At 43.1% G+C, this 22,091-nt stretch overlaps 1 protein-coding gene across 1 annotated transcript; it reads left to right on the top strand.

Annotated features, from left to right (window-relative positions):
• LOC100380634 (serine/threonine-protein phosphatase PP1-beta catalytic subunit) lies at nt 1-21,996 on the top strand. The gene is made up of 8 exons (XM_014205979.1): nt 1-104; nt 10,352-10,483; nt 12,523-12,753; nt 12,903-13,007; nt 13,094-13,165; nt 13,258-13,409; nt 20,199-20,333; nt 20,421-21,996. The coding sequence occupies exons 1-8, from the start codon at nt 53-55 to the stop codon at nt 20,523-20,525; spliced, it is 984 nt and encodes a 327-aa protein (XP_014061454.1). The 5' UTR covers nt 1-52; the 3' UTR covers nt 20,526-21,996.
• Nucleotides 21,997-22,091: the final 95 nt, after the last annotated feature.

Genomic DNA, 22,091 nt, shown 5'->3' with positions numbered 1-22,091 from the left:
CCCGGGTGGTGAGTACGAGATAGTTCTCTCTGCGTAGTAGTTTTCGAAGAAAATGGCGGAAAGCGAGCTCAACGTTGACAGCATCATCTCCCGATTGCTTGAAGGTATGTTATTTTGCAATTAACCCTGCGGTTATATGGTGGAGACAGTACTTACACGTATAACATTTTGTCATGTTATTTTCACGTGTCAAAAAACGAATGTAACCTCATATTTGGCATTGGCCAATTGAGTTTGCGAGATAGCTAGCTAACGTTAACGCGTCAGAGGAAGGTTGTTCAACAAAGTACAGTGTCAGTGGCTAGCATTAGCTAGCTACCCTATCTAGGTTGAGCTAGCTACAATTTTAACAGCAACTAGCTAGCTAGCCAACCTAGCTAGCTGACTAGACATGTCGAAGAGAAAACACATTTATTTTCAAAATATGTTTGATTTGTGTTGCGCTGTCATGCAAGCCATTGACAACGTTAACTAGCTTACCAAACTAGCTTGCCAACTAAGTTAGCTAACTAGTTAAATAGATGTTGACCATTTAGTTAGTTAATTAGTTATATTTTTTGCCTAGCACAGAACAGGGATGTTGCCGTTTTTTGGTATACATTTTAGTGGCTAGCTACCGACTGTTAGCGAGTTAACGCAAGTTTTTACATCTTGACGAGAGAGGGGATTTTGCGAGCGGACAGCTTGGTTTTCCAGCGGTAACACACCCCCCTGTCCGTGTTGACTGCAAGCTAACAACGTTACGTTGGTTTTCAATACACGCCTAGGGTCTATTCGGTTGTTGGTGAAGTAGCTAAGAATGTCTGTAGTCGTATGTATAGCAAGTACACAAAAAACCCTAGTATCCGTCAACTCAAACAGCCCTAACATTCATTTTAACTGCCCTCTTGGTGGCTATTCAGTTTCGCGTCAGTAATCTGTTTATCTCTACAGTAACCGCTCTCAATGTTGGATATGCACCCGAGCGTTTTATTTCTGGGCTGAAATCACCCATGGAAAATTGTCAAGATGATAATTAACCAAACATTGGAAGCCTTCGTAGTCTTGGTTTATTTTCTCATAATTAATACATTTCGAAACAATCAAGGTGATGTTAAGGAGTGAATGATAGGGTGTGACAATGAAATTATGGTGTATTTCCATACAGGATTTACCCTGGTGTTTAACCTAAAAGGCTCAGACTTTTCTGTTTCCATCTACATGGGCCGGAACCCATGGTTCCAGTGGACCTGCTCTCACTTGGGGCCAAAGCCAGGCCACTGGTACTGTTCAGCTGGTATTTACATAACAATGGCTAACTGTGACCTTTAAAACCTCACAAAGCAACTCACAAATTTGCATCCTGTAGCACAAACTCCAAAACGTTCTGGGACACTGTAAAGTCCATGGAGAATAAGAACACCTCCTCCCAGCTGCCCACTGCACTGAGGCTAGGAAACACTGTCACCACTGGTAAATCTGATAATTGAGAATTTCAATAAGCATTTTTCTACGGCTGGCCATGCTTTCCACCTGGCTACCCCTAGCACGGTCAATAGCCCTGCACCCCCTACAGCAACTTGCCCAAGCCTCCCCCATTTCTCCTTCACCCAAATCCAGATGGCTGATGTTCTGAAAGAGCTGCAAAATCTGGACCCCTACAAATCAGCCGGGCTAGACCATCTGGACCCTCTCGTTCTAAAATTATCTGCTGAAATTGTTGCAACCACTATTACTAGCCTGTTCAACATCTCTTTCGTATCGTCTGAGATCCCCAAAGATTGGAAAGCTGCCGCGGTCATCCCCCTCTTCAAAGGGGGAGACACTCTAGACCCAAACTGCTACAGACCTATATCTATCCTACCCTGCCTTTCTAAGGTCTTCGAAAGCCAAGTTAACAAACAGATCACCAACCATTTTGAATCCCACCGTACCTTCTCCGCTATGCAATCTGGTTTCCGAGCTGGCCGTGGGTGCCATGCTCAAGGTCTTAAACGATATCATAACCGCCATCGATAAAAGACAGTACTGTGCAGCTGTATTCATTGACCTGGCCAAGGCTTTCGACTTTGTCAATTGCCACATTCTTATGGGCAGACTCAACAGCCTTGGTTTCTCAAGTGACTGCCTCGCCTGGTTCACCAACTACTTCGCAGAACGAGTTCACTGTGTCAAATCGGATGCCTGTTGTCCGGACCTCTGGCAGTCTCTGGGGGTGCCACAGGGTTCAATTCTTGGGCCGACTCTTTTCTCTGTATACATCAATGATGTCGCGCTTGCTGCTGGTGATTCTCTGATCAACCTCTACGCAGACAACACCATTTTGTATACTTCTGGCCCTTCTTTGGATACTGTGTTAACCAACCTCCAGACGAGCTTCAATGCCATACAACTCTCCTTCCGTGGCCTCCAACTGCTCTTAAACGCAAGTAAAACTAAATGCATGCTCTTCAATCGATCGCTGCCCGCACCTGCCCACCTGTCCAGTGTCACTACTCTGGACGGTTCTGACTTACAATATGTGGACAACTACAAATACCTAGGTGTCTGGTTAGACTGTAAACTCTCCTTCCAGACTCGCATTAAGCATCTCCAATCCAAAATTAAATCTAGAATCGGCTTCCTATTTCGCAACAAAGCATCCTTCACTCATGCTGCCAAACACACCCTCGTAAAACTGACTATCCTTCCGATACATTAATTCCGCGATGTCATTTACAGAATAGCCTCCAACACTCTACTCAGCAAATTGGATGCAGTCTTAGCACAGTGCCATCCATTTTGTCACCAAAGCCCCATATACTACCCACCACTGCGACCTGTATGCTCTCGTTGGCAGGCCCTCGCTTCATATTCGTCGCCAAACCCACTGGCTCCAGGTCATCTATAAGTCTCTGCCTTATCTCAGATCACTGGTCACCATAGCGCAGCACCCACCTGTAGCATGTGCTCCAGCAGGCATATTTCACTGGTCACCCCCAAAGCCAATTCCTCTTTCGGCCGCCTTTCCTTCCAGTTCTCTGCTGCAAATGACTGGAACGAACTGCAAAAATCACTGAAGCTGGAGACTCGTATCTCCCTCACTAAGCACCAGCTGTCAGAGCAGCTCACAGATCACTACACCTGTACATAGCCCATCCAACTACCTCATCCCCATACTGTTATTTATTTTGCTCCTTTGCACCCCAGTATCTCTACTTGCACACTCATCTTCTGCACCTCTATCACTCCAGTGTTTAATTGCTATATTGTAATTATTTCACCACTATGGCCTATTTATTGCCCTACCTCATCTTTCATTATTTGCACACACTGTATATAGACTTGTTCTATTGTATTGTTGACTGTATGTTTGTTTATTCCATGTGTAACTCTGTGTTGTTTGTGTCGCACTGCTTTGCTTTATCTTGGCCAGGTCGCAGTTGTAAATGAGAACTTGTTCTCAACTAGCCTACCTTGTTAAATAAAGGTAAAATACATAAACTGTTTTTATTATGCAGAAGTTGTTGATTCTACTCTTCAGCAGTTCTCACTGTCAGCAGTTCTCACTGTCAGCCCTACCCCATGCTTTAGCATCTTATGGCCTGCTTCTGCACGGCAAGCCGTACCAGGTGCATCAAGTCTGACAGCTACCGGCTCCGAAACAGCTACTATCCTCAAGCTATAAATAAGACTGCTAAATAGCCATCAAAAATGGCTTCACGGACTATCTGAGTTGACCCTTGTATTTATTTTTGCACTGTCTCTATGCACACTCACAGGATTCCACACAAAATGACACACGTAACATGCACACACATTTATACTGACTCTGCACACACATTTCTTAATTTACACTGCTGCGACTCTGTTTAGCATACATGCTGCTGTCTAGTCACCTTACCCCATACCGATCTACTCTACATGGCCTAAAGTATATGGGCACCTGCTCGTCGAACATCTCATTCCAAAATCATGGACATTTTAATATGGAGTTTGTCCCCACCTTTGCTATAACAGGCTTTCCACTAATGTTGGAACATTGCTGTGGGTACTTGCTTCCATTCAGCCACAAGAGCATTAGTGAGGTCGGGCACTGATGTTGGGCAATTAGGCCTGGCTCGCTGTTGGCGTTCCAATTCATCCCAAAGGTGTTCGATAGGGCTGTGTGCAAGCCGGTCAGGGCTCTTGACAAACCACTTCTGTATGGACCTTGCTTTGTGCATGGGGGCATTGTCATGCTAAAACAGGAAAGGGCCTTCCCCAAATAATTGCCACAAAATTGGAAGCATAGAATAATCTAGAATGCAGGGATGCAAACTAGTCACCTTTTTGCAAAATTCACCGTTCTCAATAAAAAATAGGTGACCTACGTGATTCGTGTAGAGCCGAAGAGAAAAGTTTTTTGGGGGGGAGTTGAATGACAACTGGCTGTAAGCGAACGAGTGATGCGCGTTTGGAGCAATACTGGCTGCTGTAGCCAAGGCTCAGCCAATCGTTTACATAACAGAATGCAGTGCAGCATGCGACTGAAGAGAGGAGACAACCAATTTACTAGTTACAGCATCAGCGCGCGCTCTGGAAAGTCAGTTTTCCTGTTAACACAGAGCGTCCCCTGAACGATAACGAAGAGGTAACGTAAGGTGAGAAGCCTGACCACGGAGACTGGGGTGAGAAGGTGATGAAGCGTACTTCATGAGCTTTAACCGAACAAATACTGGCATTTGGAAAGTTTGAGGTGAGGGAGAACATGTGGTGGAACAAGTATTAGCACTGTTAAGTATCTTGCTAGCTGGATTGAATTCTCCGTTAGCTAGCCAGGTAAATGTTGAGTAACATTAGCCAACTTATCTGGTCAAATAAGTGAGTTTATGGTGTGAAAATTAGCTTGCTAATAGTTAGACAGCGAACGTTAGCTAGCTAACATTAACTTAACCAATCCGCTGTAGTATTAACTTGTATACGACTCCTTGCTGTTCCTGAAGTTATACGCGTGCACTTGATCAATGTCTATAGTGGTGCGTGTAATAGAGCAAAAATAGAATGCCTGTTTGTTTCATTCTATTTCTACTTTAAGATGTTTTTTTCCCCAAGTGCAATATTTGTGTGTGGTCACAAGCGTTCTATCATAAAGGCTGTCATGGCTAACTGCAATATTAGTGAATTGTTTTTTTCTCAAGACTTGAGTGTCATTTGCAGTAAAGTCTAGACAACAAATAACATTGGATTGCTCTCTTTACATTTTTTAGCTGGGAGTTAGGTTCACATGAACCACTTATTTTACACACAGAGACTGAATATTTAAAACATATTCTTTATTGTTTAATTAGTTAACCTGCATTTCCCCCTAGCTGGGATTTATTACATGTTTCAGTGCAAAAAAAAAGTGTCACCTTTTTGGGCCCTCACCAGTTTGCATCCCTGAGAATGGTATTGTATGCTGTAGTGTTAAGATTTCCCTTCACTGGCAGTAAGGGGCCAAGCTCGAGCCATGAATAACAGCCCCAGACCCTTATTCCTCCTCCACCAAACTTTACAGTTGGCACTAGAGGTTGACCGATTTTATGACTTTTCAATGCCGATACCGATTTATTGGGACCAAAAAAAGTCGACTACAATTAATCAGACAGTTTATTTATGTGTGTGTGTAATAATGACAATTACAACAATACTGAATGAACAATGGACGCTTTTATTTTAACTTAATATAATACATAAATAAACTCTTTAGTCTCAAAGAAATAATGAAACACACTCAATTTGGTTTAAATAGTGCAAAAACAGTGTTGGAGAAGAAAGTAAAAGTGCAATATGTGCCATGTAAAAAAAGCTAATGTTTAAGTTCCTTGCTCAGAACATATGAACGCTGGTGGTTCAATATTCCCAGTTCTTCAATATTCCCAATTAAGAAGTTTTAGGTTGTAGTTATAGGAATGATGAAGCGCCGACTATTTCTCTCTCTACCATTTGTATTTCATATACCTTTGACTATAGGATGTTCTAATAGGCACTTTAGGCTGACAATACTAATCTCAGGAGTTGATAGGCTTGAAGTTATAAACAGCGCTGGTGCTTCAATCATTGCTAAGAGCTGCTGGCAAATGCAGTGCTGTTTGAATGAATGCTTACGAGCCTGCTGCTGCTGCCTACCACCACTCAGTCAGACTGCTATATCATAGACTTAATTATAATAAACACAGAAATACGAGCCTTTGGTCCTTAATATGGTCAAATCCGGAAACTATAATTTCGAAAACAAAACGTTTATTCTTTCAGTGAAATACGGAACCATTCCGTATTTTATCGAACGGGTGGCAACCCTATGTCTAAATATTGCTGTTACATTGCACAACCTTCAATGTTATGTCATAATTATGTAAAATTCTGGAAAATTAGTTTGCAAATGCCAGGCCGCCCAAACTGTTGCATATACCCTGACTCTGCTTGCACTGAATGCAAGAGAAATGACAACATTTTCCTAGTTAATATTGCCTGCTAACATGAATTTCTTTTAACTAAATATGCCGGTTTAAAAATGTATACTTCTGTGTATTGATTTTAAGAAAGGCATTGATGTTTATGGTTAGGTACATTTGTGCAAAGATTGTGCTTTTAAATCATCACCCGTTTGGCGAAGTTGAAGTAAGCTGTAATTCGATGATAAATTAACCGCATTGATTATATGCAACACAGGACAAGCTAGTTAACTACACATGGTTGATATTACTAGGTTAACTAGTGATTATGTGAAGATTGATTGATTGTTTTTTATAAGATCAGCCTGCCACGCAATTTCCTTGTGGATTGCAATGTAATCGGCGTCCAAAAATGCAGATTACCGATTGTTACGAAAACTTGAAATCGGCCGTAATTAATCAGCCCTGCCGATTTAAATCGGTCAACCTCTAGTTGGCACTATGCATTCGGGCAGGTATCATTCTCCTGGCATCCGCCAAACCCAGATTTGGCCATTGGACTACCAGATAGTGAAGCGTGATTAATCACTCCAGAGAATGCGTTTCCAGATTCCAATGGTGTCAAGCTTTACACCACTCCAGCCGATGCTTTGCATTGTGCATGGTGATCTTAGGTTTGTGTGTGGCTGCTCGGCCATGGAAACCCATTTTATGAAACTCCCGACTAACAGTTGTGCTGATGTTGCTTCTAGAGGCAGTTTGGAACACAATAGTGAGTGTTGCAACCAAGGACAAACCATTTTTACGCACTGTGCTTCAGCACTCGGCGGTCCCGTTCTGTGAGCTTGTGTGGCCTACCAGTTAGTGGCTGATCCGTTGTTGCTCCTAGACGTTTCCACTTCACAGTAACAGCACTTACAGTTGACCAGGGCAGAACTGACTTGTTAGAAAGGTGGCATCCAATGACGATGCCACTTTGAAAGTCACTGACCTCTTCGGTACTGGCCATTCTACTGCCAGTGTTTGTCTATGGAAATTGCATGGCTGTGTGCTGGATTTTATACCGGTCAACAACGAGTGTGGCTAAAATAGTTGAATCCACTAATTTGAAAGTGTGTGTATATACTTTTGTCCATGTAGTATATCTCTATTTCTCTCACATTTTGTGCACAAATTTGTTTACATCTCTGTTAGTGAGCATTTCACCTTTGCCAAGATAATCATTCACCTGACAGGTGTGGCATATCAAGAAGCTGATTAACCTCTCTGGGCTAGGCGGGACGAATTCGTCCCACCTACGCAACAGCCAGTTGAATCCCGTGGCGCGATTTTCAAATACCTTAGAAATGCTATTACTTTAATTTCTCAAACATATGACTATTTTACAGCATTTTAAAGACAAGACTCTCGTTAATCTAACCACACTATCCGATTTCAAAAAGGCTTTACAACGAAAGCAAAACATTAGATTATGTCAGCAGAGTACCCAGCCAGAAATAATCAGACACCCATTTTTCAAGCTAGCATATAATGTTACAAAAACCCAGAAGACAGCTAAATGCAGCACTAACCTTTGATCTTCATCAGATGACACACCTAGGACATTATGTTATACAATACATGCATGTTTTGTTCAATCAAGTTCATATTTATATCAAAAACCAGCTTTTCACATTAGCATGTGACGTTCAGAACTAGCATACCCCCCGCAAACTTCCAGGGAATTTACTAACAATTTACTAAATTACTCACGATAAACGTTCACAAAAAACATAAGAATTATAGATACAGAACTCCTTTGTGCAATCGAGGTGTCCGATTTTTAAAATAGCTTTTCGGTGAAAGCACATTTTGCAATATTCTCAGTAGATAGCCCAGCCATCACGGCTAGCCATTTAGACACCCACCAAGTTTAGCCCTGACCAAAGTCAGATTTACTATTACAAAAGTTTGATTACCTTTGTTGTCTTCGTCAGAATGCACTCCCAGGACTGCTACTTCAATAACAAATGTTGGTTTGGTCCAAAATAATCCATCGTTATATCCAAATAGCGGCGTTTTGTTCGTGCGTTCCAGACACTTTCCGAAATGGTAAATCGGGGTCACGAGCATGGCGCAATTCGTGACAAAAAAATTCTAAATATTCCATTACCGTACTTCGAAGCATGTCAACCGCTGTTTAAAATCCATTTTTATGCAATTTTTCTCGTAAAAAAGCGATAATATTCCGACCGGGAATCTCCGTTTAGGTAAACAGAGGAAAGAAAACAAAGCATTCGGTCGACGCGGGCACGCGCCTGAGTCTCACAGTACTGTAACCAGCCACTACCCAAACGCGCTACTTTTTTTCGGCCAGAGCCTGCAAAGCCACAATTCAGCTTTTTGCAGCCTTCTGAGAGCCCATTGGAGCCGTAGGAAGTGTCACGTAACAGCAGAGATCCTTTGTAATGGATAGAGATGACAAAGAAGGCCAAGAAATGGTCAGACAGGGTACTTCCTGTACAGAATCTTCTCAGGTTTTGACCTGCCATTTGAGTTCTGTTATACTCACAGACACCATTCAAACAGTTTTAGAAACTTTGGAGTGTTTTCTATCCAAAGCCAATAATTATATGCATATTCTAGTTACTGGGCAGGAGTAGTAACCAGATTAAATCGGGTACGTTTTTTATCCAGCCGTGTCAATACTGCCCCCTAGCCCTAACAGGTTAAACAGCATGATCATTGCACAGGTGCACCTTGTGCTGGAAACAATAAAAGGCCACTCTAAAATGTGCAGTTTTGTCACACAACACAATGCCACAGATGTCTCAAGTTATGAGTGTGCAATTGGCATGCTGACTGCAGGAATGTCCAACAGAGCTGTTGCCAGAGAATTGAATGTTAATTTCTCTACCATAAGCTGCCTCAACTTTGTTTTAGAGATGGGTTGGCCTGGCTCCCAAGTGGGTGGGCCTATTTCCTTATATGAACTGTTACTCAGTGAAACCGTTGAAATTGTTGCATGTTGCGTTTGTTTTTACAATTCTGTTCAGTATAAATATGGTATTGGAACTGACCCTGTATATAGCTTCTTACTTTCTCGTGTTATTTTTATTTCTCTCTTTGTCCTACCGTTATTTTGTAGTACTACATTGATATTGATTACTGCATTGTTGGGTTTAGAGCATGCAAGAAAAGGCATTTCACTGTACTTGTGCACGTGACTAACTTGAAACTTACAAAAAATACAGTCAACCTCATCTGTATTTATTAGCCTAAATAATACACACTACGAATGAATAAAAAGCATTTTACTATGAAATTATACATAACACGCTTTCAAGACACTTTATCCACACTTGGAACACTGCTCACAGCAGCAGTGACAATCACTTGCTGTCTCGTTCTCTCTCTCTCCTTTCATGTTGCCAGCACATTGCTGAACCTGAAATGGCAAGCCTTAAAAAACAATATTTAAAAAAATCCCAACTCAATGTCATCCATGTTCTAGCCGGGAGGTTGACTCGGTTACTCCCTAAACCATTAGCCAATCGATTACTGTTAATGAAAGTCAAATGGCTGTGACCTGCAATCCTCTGTCATTTGTGAAATCGAGCAGAAGGCCTTTTCTAAAGGCCATTAGGTATGCAGTAGTCGTCATCCTATTAGAAATCGGTTAGGGCCTTGGAAGTTGTTTTTGTTTCAACGGCTTTATTATTATTATTATTATTGGTCAAAGTGTAAATCTATGCCATCTGAATGAAATTACATTGCTATTTTTATTTTTATGACATTGAAATGTGAGGTTTTGCAACGATATCAAAAAGATTTGGTCCGACTTTTGTTTGTTCTTTTAGGACTTACACGGTGGTTTCATATTCTGCACTGATTTGAAGACCATAAAAAGCACATGAAACACAGTCGGCATGATTATAATGGAGAGCAGGATCATGACTCATGGTTGTGATGATTGATCGCCCTATCTTTTTGTCAAGTGCGAGGATGCCGTCCAGGGAAGATAGTCCAGATGACGGAGGCGGAGGTGCGGGGGTTGTGCATCAAGTCCCGGGAGATCTTCCTCAGCCAGCCCATCCTACTGGAGCTGGAGGCGCCGCTCAAAATCTGTGGTCAGTAAAATTAGTTCTCCCGCTTGCTCTATCCTTACTCTGGAGCACTCTGTCTGTCGCGCTCTCTGTCTCTCTATCTGTCGCGCTCTCTGTCTCTCTATCTGTCGCGCTCTCTGTCTCTCTATCTGTCGCGCTCTCTGTCTCTCTGTCTGTCGCGCTCTCTGTCTCTCTGTCTGTCGCTCTCTCTGTCTGTCGCGCTCTCTGTGTCTCTGTCTGTCGCGCTCTCTGTGTCTCTGTCTGTCGCGCTCTCTGTGTCTCTGTCTGTCGCGCTCTCTGTGTCTCTGTCTGTCGCGCTCTCTGTGTCTCTGTCTGTCGCGCTCTCTGTGTCTCTGTCTGTCGCGCTCTCTGTGTCTCTGTCTGTCGCGCTCTCTGTGTCTCTGTCTGTCGCGCTCTCTGTGTCTCTGTCTGTCGCGCTCTCTGTGTCTCTGTCTGTCGCGCTCTCTGTCTCTCTGTCTGTCGCGCTCTCTGTCTCTCTGTCTGTCGCTCTCTCTGTCTGTCGCTCTCTCTGTCTGTCGCGCTCTCTGTGTCTCTGTCTGTCGCGCTCTCTGTGTCTCTGTCTGTCGCGCTCTCTGTGTCTCTGTCTGTCGCGCTCTCTGTGTCTCTGTCTGTCGCGCTCTCTGTGTCTCTGTCTGTCGCGCTCTCTGTGTCTCTGTCTGTCGCGCTCTCTGTGTCTCTGTCTGTCGCGCTCTCTGTGTCTCTGTCTGTCGCGCTCTCTGTGTCTCTGTCTGTCGCTCTCTGTGTCTCTGTCTGTCGCGCTCTCTGTGTCTCTGTCTGTCGCGCTCTCTGTGTCTCTGTCTGTCGCGCTCTCTGTGTCTCTGTCTGTCGCGCTCTCTGTGTCTCTGTCTGTCGCGCTCTCTGTGTCTCTGTCTGTCGCGCTCTCTGTGTCTCTGTCTGTCGCGCTCTCTGTGTCTCTGTCTGTCGCGCTCTCTGTGTCTCTGTCTGTCGCGCTCTCTGTGTCTCTGTCTGTCGCGCTCTCTGTGTCTCTGTCTGTCGCGCTCTCTGTGTCTCTGTCTGTCGCGCTCTCTGTGTCTCTGTCTGTCGCGCTCTCTGTGTCTCTGTCTGTCGCGCTCTCTGTGTCTCTGTCTGTCGCGCTCTCTGTGTCTCTGTCTGTCGCGCTCTCTGTGTCTCTGTCGCGCTCTCTGTCTCTGTCGCGCTCTCTGTGTCTGTCGCGCTCTCTGTGTCTGTCGCGCTCTCTGTGTCTGTCGCGCTCTCTGTGTCTGTCGCGCTCTCTGTGTCTGTCGCGCTCTCTGTGTCTGTCGCGCTCTCTGTGTCTCTGTCGCGCTCTCTGTGTCTCTGTCGCGCTCTCTGTGTCTCTGTCGCGCGCTCTCTCTGTCTGTCTCTTAGAGCACAAATGGCATATGAGAAATGAGTCATACCAGGGTTAGAAAAATATATAAAAAGCTGACATAGGCCTAAGGTGAGTGATTTTACATGGCCAAGAAAAAGTCTACCTAAATCAAATCACATTTTATTTGTCATGTGCCAAATATAGCAGGTGTAGACTTCACCGTGAAATGCTTACTTACGAGCTCTTTCCCAATGATAGTTTAAAAATATGGAAATGAAAACGCATGGAATAAAGTACAGAATTATGAAGCTATATACAGGTACCCATACCTGTCCTTATAGAAATCTTCAGGCAAATAAAACCACAGTTGCCTATAAATTCACTGGTGTCCTGGCAACTATCCTTACCACACACAGTTGTCTTTAAGCCAAAATGTCAGAGAGAAAGGAGAGGATAGGATAACACATTGGAGAGACAAAGGCCTAGCTCAGTAAGTAGAGCAGGAGGATATAAATGCTGTCTCCCTCGAGTGTCTGCGGCTCTGCTGGATGGGGCCATCTCCCTTCCAGCAAGGACACAATCTGGCTCAAGTCTAGTCACTCACTCTCTTCTCCACTCCTTCCAGCTGTCCAGGGCGCACTTTGACATAGCCTTTCTTTTTTTAATCTCAATGTGACTTCCCTGGTTAAATAAAGGGTACATCAAATAATGGTTGTCTCACAACCCCTCTGCTCTCTCTCTCTCTCGCTAGGTGATATCCATGGGCAGTACACAGACCTGCTGCGGCTCTTTGAGTACGGGGGCTTCCCGCCGGAGGCTAACTACCTGTTCCTGGGGGATTACGTGGACCGAGGCAAGCAGTCCTTGGAAACCATCTGCCTACTGCTGGCCTACAAGATCAAATACCCCGAGAACTTCTTCCTGCTCAGAGGAAACCACGAATGTGCCTCCATCAACCGCATCTACGGTTTCTATGACGAGTGTAAGACCGGAAGCAGTGTCTCACACATACACACACGCTGAATCAGTTATCTTTCTCAGTGAGGATGGAGGATCCATAATAGTATTGCTTTTGTGATCTCTATTAATTCTTAGCATAATTCCATGTCCTTTCTATGTTGTGTTCCCCAGGCAAACGCAGATTCAACATAAAGCTGTGGAAGACCTTCACAGATTGCTTCAACTGTTTGCCCATTGCCGCTATAATCGATGAGAAGATCTTCTGCTGCCATGGAGGTTGTATGCATGGGGGCTTTTCAATCAATTCAATCCCTATTATTATTTTTGAATATTATTCATTAACAATCATCCCTTTTCCTCAGGTCTCTCTCCTGATCTGCAGTCCATGGAGCAAATCCGACGCATCATGAGGCCCACTGATGTCCCTGACACAGGTGTGTTAACGTGTGTGTCGGGGGGGGTTACATGTTTTGTGATGTATTTGTGACTGGCTCTGACTGTGCTGACCGCGCTTTCTCTGTGCTAGGCCTGCTGTGTGACCTGCTGTGGTCAGATCCAGACAAAGACGTGCAGGGCTGGGGGGAAAACGACCGGGGTGTCTCCTTCACCTTTGGGGCCGACGTGGTCAGCAAGTTCCTCAACCGCCACGACCTGGACCTCATCTGCAGAGCCCACCAGGTAGAGCCTTTATACTGACCCAATGTAGGAGATACTGAGTAGGGCTGTGACGATACCAGTATCGCAACAGGAAGTAGACCTTTAAAAGCCTGCTGTATGTAAAACATTGTGTGCTGAAACTTGGAAAGTAAATGTGACTCTGGATGACAGGGCTGCACGATTTAATCAAATTAAAATCGCAAGTGCGATATTGACATGCAATATCCATATCGTAAGAGGCTGTGATTTTTCTCCTTTGAAACTCCATTAATACAACAAACTACACTATGTTACCTCCTCCAATGAGATGCGCATTCACTCTCTACATGCACAAAGGATGCTGACCAATCACAAGCGGGCTCTCACTCTGCATGGCGTGCACATGCAGGCGAATCACAAGCATCCCTGTTTCGGGCACGCAGTTAGATGGTGATGAGAAGAGAAAGGGCTTCACCAAAGACAGTACAGTAGGATGTTTAGAAACTCTGTGGCTTGACCTCAGTGTGTTGGGAAAATGAGTCCTGCTAGTGCTAATGAACTTTGATTTGGTGCCAAAGAGCACATCTTCAGTGATTTGGCAGTATTTCAGCGACAGGCAAACCAATGTCAACCAAATGCAAGTGTTGTGCAAAAAGTGCCTCAGAGTTGTGGCGACAGCAAGAGGCAACATGAGAAATACAGTTCATATAAGGAAATCAGTCAATTGAAATAAATTAATTAGGCATCTATGGATTTCACATGACTTGGCAGGGGCGCAGCCATGGTTGAGCCTGGAGCCAGGCCCAGCCAGTCAAAATGAGTTTTTCGCCACAAAAGGGTTTTATTACAGACATGTGAAGGTCCTGGGCTGACATGGTTACATGTGAGGTCGGTTGGATGTACTGCCAAATTCTCTAAAACGACATTGTACATTGCACAGGTGGCTTATGGTAGAGAAATGAACATTCAATTCTCTAGCAACAGCTCTGGTGGACATTCCTGCAGTCAGCATGCCAATTGCAATATCCCTCAACTTGAGACATCTGTGGAATTGTGTTGTGACAACTGCACATTTTACTGGCCTTTTATTGCCCCCAGCACAAGGTGCACCTGTGCAATGTTCATGCTGTTTAATCAGCTTCTTGATATGCCACACCTGTCAAGTGGATGGATTATCTTGACAAAGGATAAAATGCTCATTAACAGTGATGTAAACACATTTGTGCACAACATGTTATTACCTTAAAGCTTTTTGTGCTTATGTGCTCTTTGTTGCATTCTTCACACATGATTTGCTGGCAGCAATATCCTCACACATGATTTGGCACAGTATTTGCAAATGTTCACAGATTTTCCATCTACATAAGTTGCAGTGAAATGTCTCCACACATCAGATAGTGCCTGTGGCATTTTCCTGTAAAGATTAGAAAAAATAGTTTAAAAAAACCTCCAAATAAAATTCCATGTACAGATAAATAGTTAAGCAGTTAGATTAAACAACTCCTTTTATAAGATAAATGTTTTAAAATGAAACGTGTATGGAAACAGGTGAATTAACACTCCTCAGTTAGCAGGCTCAAGCAAGCTAAAACCCACATGGTAGCAAAAACTAACTAGCAGAAATTGTTAACAAGTTAGAAATGATTTAAACACAATTTGCTGTAGGCTACTATTTACTAGTTAACAATTGTATTTTATTTTTTATCTAGGTCAAAATATATTCACCCCACCCAGTATTATAATCAAAACTTACCCTCTCTTGGGTATGTGGGACGTGACCGTCCCACCTGCGGGACACACTATTCAACAGCCAGTGAAATAGCAGGGCGGCAAATTCAAAACCACCAAAATCTCACAATTCAAATTTCTCACACATACAAGTGTTATACACCATTTTATAGATAACTCTCGTTAATCCAACCACATTGTCCGATTTCAAAAAGGCTTTACGGCGAAAGCAAAACATTAGATTATGTTAGGACACTACCTTGACAAGAAAAACCACACAGCCATTTTCCTAGCAAGAAGAGGCGTCACAAAAACCAGAAATGCAGCTAAAATTAAGCACTAACCTTTGATCTTCATCAGATGGCACTCATAGGACTTCATGTTACACAATACATGTATGTTTTGCTCGATAAAGTTCATATTTATATCCAAAAACCCAATTTTTACATTGGCCCGTAATGTTCAGAAATGTTTTTCCTTCAAAAACTTCGGGTGAATGAGCACATACATTTTTAGAAATACTCATCATAAACGATAAAATATTAAACTGTTATTCAAAGAATTATAGATAAACATCTCCTTAATGCAACCGCTGTGACAGATTTCAAAAAAGCTGCACGGGGAAAGCACACTTTGCAATAATCTGAGTACAGTGTTCAGACAACAGCAGCAGGCAATACAGATACCTGCCATTTTGGAGTCATCTAAAATCATAAATAGCATTATAAATATTCACTTACCGTTGATCTTCATCAGAATGCACTCCCAGGAATCCTAGGTCCACATTAAATGTTGTTTTGTTCGATAAAGTCCATAATTTTTGTCCAAATACCTCCTTGTTTGCGCATTCAGTAAGCTACTCCAAATGTAGGAAGCGCACCGAAAATTTCACGACGAAAAGTCTAGTTATATTTACGTTCGTAGAAACATGTCAAACGATGTATAGCATCAATCTTTAGGGCCTTTTTAACATAAAACTTAAATAATATTCCAACCGGACGATTCCAATGTCTTGAAAAATGTAATGGAACACAGATAACTCTCACGTGAATGCACGCCAATGAAGTCATGTCCTTTCCTGAATCAACAACTTCCTTTGTTCGCTCTCTGTTCACCATAGAAGCCTGGAACAACTGTATAAAGACTGTTGACATCTAGTGGAAGCCTTAGAAAGTGAAAAATGAACCCTAAGTCACTGTATACTGTAAAGGCAATCACTTGAAAAAACTACAACTTCAGATTTCCCACTTCCTGGTTGGATTTTTCTCAGGGTTTTGCCTACCTTGAGTTCTGTTATACTCAGACATCATTCAAACAGTTTTAGAAACTTCAGTGTTTTCTATCCAAATCTACTAATAATATGCATATCCTACCTTCTGAGTCTGAGTAGCAGGCAGTTTAATTTGGGCACACCTTTCATCCGGACGTCAAAATACTGCCCCCTACCCTGGAGAAGTTAACCAGAAAGCATGTACAGTCGTGGCCAAAAGTTTTGAGAATGACACATTAATTTCCATAAGGTTTGCTGCTTCAGTGTCTTTAGATATTTTTGTCAGATGTTACTATGGAATACTGAAGTATAATTACAAGCATTTCACAAGTGTCAAAGGCTTTTATTGACAATTACATGAAGTTAATGCAAAGAGTCAATATTTGCAGTGTTGACCCTTCTTTTTCAAGACCTCTGCAATCCGCCCTGGCATGCTGTCAATTAACTTCTAGGCCACATCCTCACTGATGGCAGCCTATTCTTGCATAATCAATGGTTGGAGTTTGTCAGAATTTGTGGGATTTTGTTTGTCCACCCGCCTCTTGAGGATTGACCACAAGTTCTCAATGGGATTAAGGTCTGGGGAGGTTCCTGGTCATGGATCCAAAATATCAATGTTTTGTTCCCTGAGCCACTTAGTTATCACTTTTGCCTTATGGCAAGGTGCTCCATCATGCTGGAAAAGGCATTGTTTGTCACCACTGTTCCTGGATGGTTGGGAGAAGTTTCTCTCAGAGGATGTGTTGTACCATTCTTTATTCATGGCTGCATTCTTAGGCAAAATTGTGAGTGAGCCCACTCCCTTGGCTGAGAAGCAACCCCACACATGAATGGTCTCAGGATGCTTTACTGTTGGCATGACACAGGACTGATGGTAGCGCTCACCTTGTCTTCTCTGGACAAGCTTTTTTCCAGATTCCCCAAACAATTGGAAAGGGGATTCATCAGAGAAAATGACTTTACCCCAGTCCTCAGCAGTCCAATCCCTGTACCTTTTGCAAAATATCAGTCTGTCCCTGATGTTTTTCCTGGAGAGAAGTGGCTTCTTTGCTGCCCTTCTTGACACCAGGCCATCCTCCAAAAGTCTTCGCCTCACTGTGCGTGCAGATGCACTCACACCTGCCTGCTGCCATTCCTGAGCAAGCTCTGTAATGGTGGTGTCCTGATCCCGCAGCTGAATCAACTTTAGGAGATGGTCCTGGCGCTTGCTGGACTTTCTTGGGTGCCCTGAAGCCTTCTTCACAACAATTGAACTGCTCTCCTTGAAGTTCTTATAAATGGTTGATTTAGGTGCAATTTTACTGGCAGCAATATCCTTGCCAGTGAAGCCCTTTTTGTGCAAAGTAATGATGACGGCACGTTTCCATGGTTGACAGAGGAAAAACAATGATTGCAAGCACCACCCTCCTTTTGAAGCTTCCAGTCTGTTATTCGAACTCAATCAGCATGACAGAGTGACCTCCAGCCTTGTCCTCGTCAACACTCACACCTGTGTTAACAAGAGAATCACTGACATGTCAGCTGGTCCTTTTGTGGCAGGGCTGAAATGCAGTGGAAATGTATTTTGGGGATTCAGTTCATTTGCATGGCAAAGAGGGACTTTGCAATTAATTGCGATTCATCTGATCACTCTTCATAACATTCTGGAGTATATGCAAATTGCCATCATAGAAACTGAGGCAACAGACTTTGTGAAAATTAATGTCATTCTCAACTTTTGGCCACGACTGTACTCCTTGGCTCAGACAGTGTAGTAGTGTGGGCTCAATAGCATCTCATTCGTGTGCAAGATCTTGAGTCAGCTGTATGTGTGATGGAAGACTGCACTGCACATGTGATGGACAAATGCACTGTGCATGCATAGGGTTGCAATTCCATTGAGTTGGGGATAGTTTAACCAAAATATGCCACAAGACCTGGAATTTCCTTGTGTATCCCACAAAAAAGGTTCACTGTTATAAGCTAACATTTGATGATTTTAAACAAAAGTCCCCAAATTTCCGACCCTTTGCAACCCTACTACTGAGTTCCAAACTGCCTCTGGAAGCAACGTCAGCACAATAACTGATCGTCAAGAGCTTCATGTAGTGGGTTTCCATGGCCGAGCAGCTGCACACAAGTTTAAGATCACCATGCGCAATGTCAAGCGTCGGCTGGAGTGGTGTAAAGCTCACCGCCATTGGACTCTGGAGCAGTGATGAATTACGCTTCATCTGGCAGTCCGATGGACAAATCTGGGTTTGTCGGGAAAACGCTACCTGCCCGAATACATAGTGCAAAGTTTGATCTGGGACTGTTTTTCATGGTTCAGGCTAGGCCCCTTACTTCCAATTAAGGGAATTCTTAACGCTTCAGCATACAATGACATTCTAGATGATTCTGTGCTTCCAACTTTGTGGCAACAGTTTGGGGAAGGCCCTTTCCTGTTTCAGCATGACAATGCCCCTGTGCACAAAACGGGGTCCATACAGAATTGGTTTGTTGAGATCGGTGTGGAAGAACTTAACTGGCCTGCACAGAGCCCTGACCTCAACTCCATCGACACCTTTGGGATAAATTGGACCGTTGACTGCAAAGCCAGGCCTAATTGCCCAACATCAGTGCCTTACCTCACTAATGCTCTTGTGGCTGAATGAAAGCAAGTTCTAACATCTAGTGGAAAGCCTTCCCAGAAGATTGGAGGCTGTTATAGCAGCAAAGGGGGGACCAACTCCATATTAATGCCCATGGTTTTGGAATGAGATGTTTGACGAGCAGGTATCCACATACTTTTGGTAATGTAGTGTAGAAAATGGGGGTTCAATGTTAGCCATGAATTAATAAGTGCTGCACTTATAGCACACTATTGGTCATGTTCATGTGTATGTTAATATGTAGGTGAAATAATCCTGTCTATCATATGTACCCTATAACACTGTTCAATTTTTTTTGTGGGGATTTGGTTTTGTATTCAGTTAGCACAATGTATTCATATGATATACATTTAGAAGTGATCTCTACCTGGACACTTATTTTAACCATGTCTTATGAAATTAGCAAGTGTTTGAAAATCACAATTGCAATATCCGTCCCCAAAAATCGTCATTTGTTGTTTTGTTCAAATCGTGCAGCTCTACTGGATGACAACATAATGGTGTTTGTTTCCAACATTTGGGCTGTTTTCCTAAAGAAGTTAAATCCGTTTTGTGTGTTTCCTTGCAACGATACTAACAAGTATTGATACTGTTATTGTCCCGGCCCTAATACTGAGGGCTATTGGTTCATTAGGATGTATGAGATACTGAGGGCTATTGGTTCATTAGCAGTGGTGGTAAAAGTAAAGCTACCTTAATAGAGAATGACTCAAGTAAGTCACCCAGTAAAATACTGAAGTCAGTCTAAAAGTATTTGGTTGTAAATATACTAAGTATCAAAAGTGTAAATATTGTCTAATTCCTTATATTAAGCAAACCAGACGGCATAATTTCCTTCATTTACGGATAGCAAGGGTCACGCTCCAACACTCAGTCATAATTTACAAACGAAGCATGTGTTTAGTGAGTCCGCCAGATCAGAGGCAGCAGGGATGTTCTCTCTAAATGTGTGAATTCGACTTTTCTTTTCCTGCTAATCATTCAAAATGTAACGAGTACTTTTTGGGTGTCAGGGAAAATGTATGGAGATTAAGTTAATCATTTTCTTTAGGAATGTAGTCAAGTTGTAAAAAATATCCTAGACTAAAGTAGTAATTTTACACCACTGTTCATTAGGATGCATGAGATACTGAGGGCTATGTTCATTAGGATAAAGCTCTAAAGGATGTTCGTTAACTTAAAAGTGTTCTGTACCTGAAGGTTGTTGAGGACGGCTATGAGTTCTTTGCCAAACGGCAGCTGGTGACGCTGTTCTCAGCTCCCAACTACTGCGGGGAGTTTGACAACGCTGGGGGCATGATGAGCGTGGACGAGTCCCTCATGTGTTCCTTTCAGGTGAGAACAAACGCTCGCGCACACTCACTTACTGTGGATGAGTCTCCCAGTGCTGTTAACACACTAAGTATTAATACTTTCTCTCAGATTTTGAAGCCGTCAGAGAAAAAAGCTAAGTACCAGTATGGGGGAGTGAACACGGGACGCCCTGTAACCCCACCTCGTACTGCCCAAGCCCCAAAGAAGAGGTGAGCGCCTGGCCCCCATCTCGCCTCCTCCTTGCACCATTTCCTCTATTGCCCCCCTGCAACGTCCGGTCCCCTCCCTCCCATCTATGGGAAGCGCTCTAGCCCCCCTGATCCCCACTCACCTATTTCATGTGTAAAATATTAAATCTTTGCTGTGAACGTATTTTTTTTTTTCTTTGCTTGTTTGTTGGTATTTTTATTAATAATAAGTGACATGTGTTTTTTCAATGCTATGAAATGGGTTGCTAAGGTGCGATACACACCTTTTGTGGAAAGGGGCAATGCATTCTGAAGGGACGCTTTTCTGCCTTCAGGTATAGAATTTGATTTGAGTGTGTGCGCGAGTGAGTTGGGTTCTTTACCCCAGCCTTGACTCTTCAAGATCAATAACGTGAGAGATCCTCTCCACCCAGTCTCACAATTTACCCTGCTAATGTGTAACCTTCTCACAATATTACTAATAACATTGGCCGTTTTGGCTACAGTAACTGAGTGGAATGGTTTTGCCTCTTAATGAGTTTGGAGAAAGTCATTTTCACCCCGTTGGACTTACATTTCTCTCTTTATGGAGACACTAATGAACTATTAACAACTTTGAAAGTACTTGTACAAATGCATTATCAGAACCATACAAAATGACGGTATATACACACTGGGCATGTATTGTATACACATTCTGTACATTTTAACTGTGTATACATGTTAACAGTTAAGGTCATGTGTGTCCTCAACTCAAAGGGTTCACAACAAATGGGTGTTTAAAATGCCTGTTGGTTTTGAATCCATCTTGTCCACCACCAGCCCTCCTCGTATCCACCGAACCTGCTTCAATTGCTGAAGACTGTTTATGGACATTGCTTTAACTGTGTGCCTGTGAGAATGCAAAGATGGTGGTGGCTTGGAAAGTTAAGGCAAGAGTCAAAGGCACCGGATTTCTATTGGTGTTGAATATTCTTTTTCTCAAACACGGCCAATTGGCCCCACTAGACGATTACAAGCTGTTTTCAGCATTCCCCATTGCCCCTGCACTTCTTGTAAACATGGCATATTACATCACACGGGGGTCAAGCACATGCTTACCAAGCTCGGGGTGAGGCCGAGATGGCACTTTGGAGCGGGATCACTTACTTAGACATTGCTGCCCCCTAGTGGTAGATCTTAGGACAGCCGAAAGAGGCTGACGATGTCAACTACCAGCAAGGCATCAGAACGTGAATAGTGAATACAGTATGTGTACCTTTCCTGGAAAATTATTCCATTGTCTGGTTCAGAATTGTCATCCAACTAATGAGCTTACTAAGGAATATTCAAATAATACTTTAGGCTTTTGATTTTGGCTATATCTCGCCTTTTGCCTTGTTCTGATCTATCAGTCTCTTCAAGTTGGAAACTCAGTGTTTTAAACAGTTTTGAGATTTGTAAAATTTTCGTTTGACTCTTTGAATGGAATAAATGGAACAGTGCCGTTGACCCTGCCTCTCGTGTCTGTCATTCTTTGGGCTGCCTTCAAAAAAAACCTGCAGCTACTCAATGGGAACAGTGTTGGAGGGCCTAGTGTGGTGTTCCACTG

Source organism: Salmo salar, chromosome ssa06, assembly GCF_905237065.1.
Source record: "Salmo salar chromosome ssa06, Ssal_v3.1, whole genome shotgun sequence".
Classification (NCBI taxonomy): Eukaryota; Metazoa; Chordata; class Actinopteri; order Salmoniformes; family Salmonidae; genus Salmo; species Salmo salar.
This window is presented reverse-complemented; position numbering and strand designations above follow the sequence as displayed.

Excerpts from the sequence above, each read along its gene's own strand:
- LOC100380634 (XM_014205979.1), top strand. The coding sequence starts at position 53 with ATGGCGGAAAGCGAGCTCAACGTTGACAGCATCATCTCCCGATTGCTT. Across the intron at positions 10,484-12,522 it reads GGCGCCGCTCAAAATCTGTG|GTGATATCCATGGGCAGTAC; the intron begins GTCAGTAAAATT and ends CTCTCTCGCTAG. Across the intron at positions 13,410-20,198 it reads TCATCTGCAGAGCCCACCAG|GTTGTTGAGGACGGCTATGA; the intron begins GTAGAGCCTTTA and ends CTGTACCTGAAG.